General features: G+C 42.2%; 1 protein-coding gene across 1 annotated transcript; it reads left to right on the top strand.

Annotated features, from left to right (window-relative positions):
- The first annotated feature begins 2,669 nt into the window (after positions 1-2,669).
- Positions 2,670-4,370, top strand: LOC117050432 (tigger transposable element-derived protein 1-like). Its single transcript, XM_033156098.1, has one exon. It carries the CDS (start codon positions 2,670-2,672, stop codon positions 4,368-4,370), a length of 1,701 nt encoding a protein of 566 aa, XP_033011989.1.
- Positions 4,371-9,435: the final 5,065 nt, after the last annotated feature.

The following is a 9,435-nucleotide window of genomic DNA, read 5'->3' as shown; positions in this document are numbered from 1 at the left end:
AACTTTTAAAACTTTTTTTGTGGTTTTTGGATTTTGGATTGGGGTGTTTGGGATTCTAGGACTTGGTGTTGGGGAGGGGTTTGCAAGGATCTGGAAGCTTGGGTGTTTTTTTTTTGAATTTTTCTGCTTTTTTGCAACCTTTTTTTAAGTTAAACTTTTAAAACTTTTTTTGTGGTTTTTGGATTTTGGATTGGGGTGTTTGGGATTCTAGGACTTGGTGTTGGGGAGGGGTTTGCAAGGATCTGGAAGCTTGGGTGTTGTTGTTTTTTTGAATTTTTCTGCTTTTTTGCAACCTTTTTTTAAGTTAAACTTTTAAAACTTTTTTTGTGGTTTTTGGATTTTGGATTGGGGTGTTTGGGATTCTAGGACTTGGTGTTGGGGAGGGGTTTGCAAGGATCTGGAAGCTTGGGTGTTTTTTTTTTGAATTTTTCTGCTTTTTTGCAACCATTTTTTAAGTTAAACTTTTAAAACTTTTTTTGTGGTTTTTGGATTTTGGATTGGGGTGTTTGGGATTCTAGGACTTGGTGTTGCGGAGGGGTTTGCAAGGATCTGGAAGCTTGGTTTTGTTTTTCTGCATTTTTTTGGTTTTTCTTGTGACCATTGGGGCACTCTGCTGTTGTTAAAAAAATGGTTTTGGCTTTGGATTTCTGTGTGGTGGGTGGCTGGGGGGTCAGGGAAATGTGGGGAAGGGGTGTGCAAGGATCTGGAAGCTTGGTTTTGTTTTTCTGCATTTTTTTGGTTTTTCCTGTGACCATTGGGGCACTCTGCTGTTGTTAAAAAAATGGTTTTTGGCTTTGGATTTCTGTGTGGTGGGTGGCTGGGGGGTCAGGGAAATGTGGGGAAGGGGTGTGCAAGGATCTGGAAGCTTGGTTTTGTTTTTCTGCATTTTTTTGGTTTTTCTTGTGACCATTGGGGCACTCTGCTGTTGTTAAAAAAATGGTTTTGGCTTTGGATTTCTGTGTGGTGGGTGGCTGGGGGGTCAGGGAAATGTGGGGAAGGGGTGTGCAAGGATCTGGAAGCTTGGTTTTGTTTTTCTGCATTTTTTTGGTTTTTCTTGTGACCATTGGGGCACTCTGCTGTTGTTAAAAAAATGGTTTTTGGCTTTGGATTTCTGTGTGGTGGGTGGCTGGGGGGTCAGGGAAATGTGGGGAAGGGGTGTGCAAGGATCTGGAAGCTTGGTTTTGTTTTTCTGCATTTTTTTTGGTTTTTCCTGTGACCATTGGGGCACTCTGCTGTTGTTAAAAAAATGGTTTTGGCTTTGGATTTCTGTGTGGTGGGTGGCTGGGGGGTCAGGGAAATGTGGGGAAGGGGTGTGCAAGGATCTGGAAGCTTGGTTTTGTTTTTCTGCATTTTTTTTGGTTTTTCCTGTGACCATTGGGGCACTCTGCTGTTGTTAAAAAATGGTTTTGGCTTTGGATTTCTGTGTGGTGGGTGGCTGGGGGGTCAGGGAAATGTGGGGAAGGGGTGTGCAAGGATCTGGAAGCTTGGTTTTGTTTTTCTGCATTTTTTTGGTTTTTCTTGTGACCATTGGGGCACTCTGCTGTTGTTAAAAAAATGGTTTTTGGCTTTGGATTTCTGTGTGGTGGGTGGCTGGGGGGTCAGGGAAATGTGGGGAAGGGGTGTGCAAGGATCTGGAAGCTTGGTTTTGTTTTTCTGCATTTTTTTGGTTTTTCCTGTGACCATTGGGGCACTCTGCTGTTGTTAAAAAAATGTTTTTGGCTTTGGATTTCTGTGTGGTGGGTGGCTGGGGGGTCAGGGAAATGTGGGGAAGGGGTGTGCAAGGATCTGGAAGCTTGGTTTTGTTTTTCTGCATTTTTTTGGTTTTTCCTGTGACCATTGGGGCACTCTGCTGTTGTTAAAAAAATGTTTTTGGCTTTGGATTTCTGTGTGGTGGGTGGCTGGGGAGTCATGGAAATGTTTTTGAAGGTTTGGTGTGTTTTCTTGGATTTCTTTGCAGTTGGTCTGCAGACATTGAGGGACGGTGCTGTTTATAAAAACTGCAGCCTTTTGGTAAGTTAGACTTTAAAGCATTTTTTGGGTTTTCTTTTGGGGTGGGTGGTTGGGTTTGGAGTGTAGCAGTAGGGGGTGGAAGGTTCTGGGAGGTGAGGTTTGGTGCTTTCTTTTGAATTTTTTGGCAGTTGGTGTTGCTCTGCAACCATTGGTTGACTCTGCAACATTTTTTGGGTTTTCTTTTGGGGGGGTGGGGAGGTTGGGATTGTAGCAGTAGGGGGTAGTAAGGGGTTTGCAAAGTTTTGGAAGGTTTGGTGTGTTCTTTTGAATGTTTTGGCAGTTGGGGTCAGCATTCATTGGGGGACTGAGCTGTTTTTTAAAGCTGCAACCATTGGGTAAGTTAAACTTTTAGAACTTTTTTTTTGTTTTTTTGGGGGGGGTGGGTGGGTTGGGATTGTAGCAGTAGGGGGTGGAAGGTTCTGGGAGGTTTTGTGCTTTCTTTTGAATTTTTTGGCAGTTGGAATTGCTCTGCAACCATTGGGTGACACTGCTGTTTTTACCAAAAAAAAATTGTTTTTCTTTTGGGGAGGGGGGTGGTGGATTGTGAGTCTAGGAGTAGGGGGTGGGAAGGTTCTGGGAGGTTTGGTGCTTTCTTTTGAATCTGAAGCACTGATTTTTTTATTTTTTTTTGGGTTTGCGAAGGTAGGAGCTGTGCTGCCATGGGGCCCAAGAAGACTGCTGCTGCAGAGTCCGGCGAGAGGAAGAAGGAGAAGGTGACGCTGGAAATGAAGAAGGAGATCATCCGGAAGCACGACGGTGGAATGCGTGTGACAGACCTCGCCAGGGAGTACGGGAGGAATCCATCGACCATTGGGACCATCCTGAAGATGAGGGAGAAGATCCTTGCGACTGATGTAGCCAAGGGAGTCACCAGGATTGTGAAGAACCGCCCAGCTGTTCTGGAGGAGGTCGAGAAGTTGCTGCTCATCTGGTTAGAAGAGAAGCAGCGTGCAGGGGACACAGTGACTGAGGCCGTCATTTGTGAGAAGGCCAAGGCCTTGCACGCAGACCTCGTCCGGCAACAGCCAGGAACCTCAGGCGAGCCAGAAGTCTTCAAGGCAAGCAGAGGCTGGTTTGACCGGTTCAAGACAAGATCTGGAATCCACAGCGTGGTCAGACATGGAGAGGCTGCCAGTTCCGATGTTCCTGCGGCTGAAGACTTTGCAGCGGAGTTCCTGGAGGTTGTGACGACGGAGGGCTACCTTCCACAGCAGGTCTTCAACTGCGACGAGACCGGGCTGTTTTGGAAGAGGATGCCCAAAAGGACTTTCATCACTCAGGAGGAGGCCAAGTTGCCTGGCCACAAGCCCATGAAGGACCGTCTGACCCTGCTCTTCTGTGCCAACGCAAGCGGTGACCTGAAGATCAAGCCCCTGCTGGTGTACCACTCGGAGAACCCACGGGCCTTCAAGAAACACAAAGTCGACAAGGAGCAGCTGAGTGTCATGTGGCGATCCAACAGTAAGGCTTGGGTCACACGTGTGCTGTTTGTGGAGTGGGTCAATCTTGCTTTTGGCCCTGCTGTCAAACAGTACCTGCTGGACAACGACCTGCCACTGAAGGCTTTGCTTCTGATGGACAATGCTCCTGCTCATCCTAAAGGCCTTGAGGAGGACTTGTTGGAGGAGTTCAGCTTCATAAACATCATGTTCCTGCCGCCTAACACCACGCCACTGCTCCAGCCGATGGATCAGCAGCTCATCGCCAATTTCAAAAAACTCTACACCAAGGAGCTTTTCAGGCGATGCTTCGAAGTGACTGATTGCACCAACATCACCCTGCGGGAATTCTGGAAGGACCACTTTGACATCGTCACCTGCTTGAAGATGATCACCACGGCCTGGGACGGGATCACCCAGAGAAATTTGAATTGCGCTTGGCGCAGCCTGTGGCCAGACTGTGTGGCACCAAGTGACTCTGATGCACCAGAGTCAACAGTGGTGCAGGACATTGTTTCCTTGGGGAGGACCATGGGCCTGGAGGTCACCGAGGAGGACGTCAGCGAGCTGGTGGAGGAGCACGACCACGAGCTGACCACCCAGGAGCTGGTTGAACTGCAGGCACAGGCTGCGCAGGAGCAGGCCTCGCTGGAAGAGGAGGAAGCAACTGAGGAACGGCTGTCCTCCAAAGAACTGAGGGACATCTGCCAGAAGTGGAAAGATGTGCAGGCTTTTGCACAGCGGCACCACCCTGACAAGGACCTGACACGTGACCTTGCGAACACTTTTGACACAAGGGTCATGTCGTCTTTCAGGGAAGTGCTGAAAAGGCGGATGAAGCAGCAGACCATGGACAAGTTCTTCAGCAAGAAGCAAAGAGTAGAAGAGGAACCTTCTTCGAGTTGTCCCCCAGAGTCTTAGAAAATGTATGTACTGTACAGTGTATACTTTGGTGATTTTTAAATGCTTTTCTGACATGTTTAGAAACTTAATTTATTGTTCCTTCAATTTTTGAAATGCTCCTTAAAGTATGTGTGACTTTAAAGAGCACTTAATAAACTCTTTTTGTACCAAATTTGGCGTTGTTTGGACTTTTTTTGACCATAGGAACGCATTAATTGATTTTCAATGCATTCCTATGGGAAACCGTGCTTCGCAAGACGAAAAATTCGCAAGACGAAAAAACTCGCAGAACGAATTAATTTCGTCTTGCGGGGCACCACTGCATTTGATTCCATAAATGTGACTAATACTTGCCCCATGTGAGAAATGTATTCTTTTTAGTCAAGTCTTGCCTTGAGTAATGAGCTTCCAGGAGAAAAAAGTGGTCCGTGAATAATTAAACTAGTCATTTGTCTCTTCTTAATATATTTAGGCAATCAATGAGAAATATCTGAGTTGTTATTACTAACAGTTGTATGCACACTTTAATTATAAAGCCACAGACTGTGAATAGCATTCATTAAAGCTAGCAGTAAATGCAATTCTCCCCAGACTTGTTTTTAATATGTTTATAGATATATAAATAATTTAATGGGTGGGAGAGGCACTGGAATAGAGTTGCCACCTTTGCAGGAAAGAACTAAACTGGAAAATGAGAGCTTTTGAAAGTTTGTATCACTCCATACAGACCTTTATAAACAAGAGTGGTCCATACTGTGGACAGGGAACCCTTTTTCCTGTTGAGGGACACACTCTCTCATGCACAATCTGTCAGGAGCCACATACTGGTGAGATGGAGCCTAATGTGGGTGTGGTAACATCCCTTCTCACCCACTCCCATACCTCTCCACTTAACTGGCTGCTGAAAGACAGCTGATTAGTCTTGCCAGGGGTCTGAACTGATCACTTGCAGAAGGATTTCTTCCTCTGCCACATTCCACTGTTTTTGGCATTTGTTTTGGCATTTTCCTCCTTTTCCTCCTTCTCCTCCTTCTCTCCCTCCAACTGAGCTTGATGTTAGACCGAGGTTGCCCACTCTGGTCTACGCCATGTTTAGGATCATTGCTGGAGAGATTTTGGAATGGCACATGAACAATATAAAGGGTTTATAAACATAATCTCAGTGCATTATGGGCAATCACAGGGCAGACGTTTGTTCTGTTCAACCATGGCCATCTTAAAATATTTGGAAAGGGGTGGGGGGGGGAAGCCACCACAAACGTTGTTATTTCCAGGTGACATATTTATTGAGCATTCATCCTGATTTGTTTGTTGGGAGGTTAGACAATGTTACATCAAGCAATCATTAATCCACACTTCTAGTGCATTTCCCCTTTGCTTTCCTTTATTACAAAATGTTAAATTGGGGCAGAGGGTGGGGCAGGCAGGTTTGTTGCATTAAAGCACCAAATCAACTTGAATTGTGCAAACTGAATGTCTTGGTATGAGATTGAATCCCAACCATGAACAGAAACAGTCTGGAAGGCCCCAGCATTCAAAAGTCAGTAAATTCCATCACACTGAAATCAGCAGAATCATAGCTATTCTGATACAGGAGGTGGAACACAGTCAACATTAGAAGCCAAAGTCTTAGCTGAATGCAGCTTCTCTGTAGACATGTATTGCACAAAGCCAAACCTTTCCGCTTTGGTTCATCATGCCTGCTTTGGGTTTTTGAGGAATCCAGTGGCTCTTCAGCCCCAGAGAATCTTTCATTGCTATATTTTTTATCTGCATAAAAATGCTTGTGCCCTCCTATTGTGTCTCTCTCATATGTAGCTGCTGCCGTGATTGGTATGCAACCTTTAGAAAAGAATTGCCTTTCTTCTTGCACCTAAAGGTCAGACGGTAGTGAACACTTCAAAGTTATCCAAAGCAAACTACTTCTGTTGGGAAAGTGAAAATCTCTGGCAGAGTCCTCAGCAGTTTCTGATATAATTCAGAAAGCCAAATGCATGGCTTTGCTGCACGCTGAAATTTAAGAAACAAGCAACGTAAAATATAGGATAAACGCCTTGCTGTGTCAAAGCAGTAAGAATTTGATTGGAATTAGCTTGCAGAACAGCCAAGTAAAATATATTCTTGTTCTGCACTGGATCTGAATTTGAATGAAGGGAGAATCCAATAAAATTGGCAACAGTTTCATCCTCAAATGCACTGGAGGAATTCTATAGGAAGGCACAATTGCATGACCTTTTATTGAGCTGGGAGGGGGGGAGGGGGATTTTGAAATGCAGTTGGTGAATATTTTTTCTGGGAAAGCAACAAGCTTTCAGCCCCAAAGGAAAGCCTGTTCTTTGTTCCACTGTGTGTGTCTATTTGTACCTTTCGGTGTTAGTATATCTACAAATAATTCCAATTTATTAGCAGAGCTTTCAGGCATATATCAAAATTAAAGAAACTGGTTCTTTTCCAAACATCTGTCACTTCCCTTTATCTAGAGAGCTGTTACTTTCCCAAAACTCTGATGGGCATCTCATTTAAACACACACACATTTCCCCCCCCAACTACCTTCTAAATATTGGCTTCATTTAGTCAACCATTCCCTTGTACAACAGCATTATTCTCTATGTGTCTACTCAGAAGTAAACCCTGCTGAGTTCAACAGAACTTATTTCCAGGCAATTTTCCAAGTAAAATATAATATTGCAGCAGTTTTCACTACCAGTCTTCCTATGAAACAAATGGTCAGCCAGCAGTCCTAACAATATGGATTTGTGTGTGTGTGTGTGTGTGTGTGTGTGTGTGTGAATCAAGACTGAATAATGTACTTAGAGATAACTTAGCACAGTGTATATGTCACCACATAATGTATCTGAGAGGTGGTATGATCATGCTAGTATGTAATACTTTACACTACAGCTAGAAGCTAAGAATTGCCATATATATAGATACAGATGCACTCTTTCATAGCTCCAAATGATATAATATAATGCAAAACCCTACACTATATTTTTCTGGAGTAGAAAGATGTACATACAAAATAGTATTCCAATAAATACAATTGAGTTAGAATTCATGCATAGCTTTATAATTCACTTGTGGATATTTCATTTACCACAGTGTTGAGAGTTCATAAGATATATTTTGTTTTTATTATATTTCCAGGTTATATTAAAAGCCACAACAGAAAAGTGAAAAGAAAATGTATTATTCAACAAGTCTTCCAAGTATGAAGAAAAAGAAGAAATCGGGTTAGTTTAGATTGTGGTTACATTACGTATACAGCACCATTGTTGCAACGAAAACAGAATCCTCACACTCTATATTTATTTAACAAAATGTATATGCTGCTTGATTATAATAAAACCTCTAAGCAGTTTAGAAAAAAATAAAACATTATGAAAAGTATCAATTAAAAAAAATCTAAAACAGGTATCTAAAACATTGAGAAGATAATTAAAATCAGTAATAGGCTAGAAGATCTTAAAATACCTGTATACATTCTACATGTCTAGATAGCCTTCCCTAGACAAAAAAAAAATTAAGCAGGGCCAAAAGGAATATGGTGAGGGCATATCCTTGATGTCGATATGCAGGGAGTCCCAAAGCATAGGTGATGGCACACACTAAAAGATTGATTTCTTACAAGGGTACTATTTAGCACCTACACTATAACAGTTCCAGATCTGCAGACTGAAGCAATTGAGTGGGCATATATGGAATAAATTGATCCCACAAGTAAACTGGGCCCAAACTGTTAAGGGCTCTAGGCAGACTCTGTGTTTCTAACTGTAATCCTTCATGTTTATACTGACCCTATTTTAGAAATTTTAAATAAATTTAAACTTGTGATTTAAAATTATGTAGCCCTCCCTATGTACACAGTCTCTCCCCAATTTCCCAAACAAATACGCAGTCCTGATGCCACTTCTTCATAATATAGTTGTGGTTGGTCAGCTCATAGGAATGGGAAACTTCATAAATGTAGAGCAACTACAAGAATTTATTTGTGATTTCAACATTCAAATCTGGTGTTAGTAAGGTTTTAAGTTCAACCCACCAAGGACTACAGGTAGGCATAGCTGACCACTGAATATTGTGATAATCTGCACATAACAGTTTGATTTCTTCAGGAAATGATCCACGCACTGTGTTAAATAATGGCTAATTGTGAATCGGTGCCATTATAATTGCAGTCATATCGTAAAAGTTAGAACTCCTCAATCTGCAATTCCATTTGCAAATTGTAAATATCCAATATTCATGGAAGCTTCAACCTGTACCTTGTATCAGTTCCATTTAAGTCACCATAACAACCCTGGAGTAAGTTGTTCGAGGAGTGTAGCCAAATTATTATAATCTAATGCTAGTTCGGCAGCCATTAAATCATAACTCTGGTGTGCTTTTGGCAGCCTAAGTCACTCAATAATATGATTTAATTTATGTTGTTCATTTGGAAGCCATGAAACATTTGTCTCCCACCATCCCACACCAAGTCTTTTAAAACTCCCGGGTAGTAGAACTGCTGTTTAGATAAATCAGTCACTGTAGCACATAGGTCATAGCACCTTTTTGAACCATAAAAATGGGATTTTAACCAAGGGTGCTAAACATCACAGGCCATTTATTCTGTGTTCCAAACACAATTCTGCAAAAGCGTGACACTCTTACTCAATAACCAGAGTAAAGCTATGTTTCATTCCAGATGGTTGAAAATAAAAGCAGCTTTTTAAATAAAGAGATTAAAGATTTGAACGTTAAGGGGGGGAAATGATAGCATTAGATGTCCCTAATTATAAATGAGTTTTGTTCAGTATTGGGCTGCAGAGAAATGCTGACATTAAAGAAAAATATGTTTAATGAACCCCAAATGGTTATGTAGTTTCAATATTCAACCAATTATATTTTTGTGGCAAATAGCAGGTACAAATCCTTGAAATACACTTGCGCAAGAAAATTCAAAGGTGGAACTTAAAGTACTTTTTGTAAAGGATACTAAATATTCAGTGTATTTGAATACATTGTGAATTTCCCTTGGTGTTCAAAGGCTTCCCGGGATTCTGAAGACCTTCAAAGAGGTAACCATGCCATGGTATTGCA

This window comes from Lacerta agilis, chromosome 7 (genome assembly GCF_009819535.1).
Source record: "Lacerta agilis isolate rLacAgi1 chromosome 7, rLacAgi1.pri, whole genome shotgun sequence".
NCBI classification, from domain to species: domain Eukaryota; kingdom Metazoa; phylum Chordata; class Lepidosauria; order Squamata; family Lacertidae; genus Lacerta; species Lacerta agilis.
Note: the sequence above shows the minus strand (reverse complement) of the source record. Positions and strands in the feature narration are given on the sequence as shown.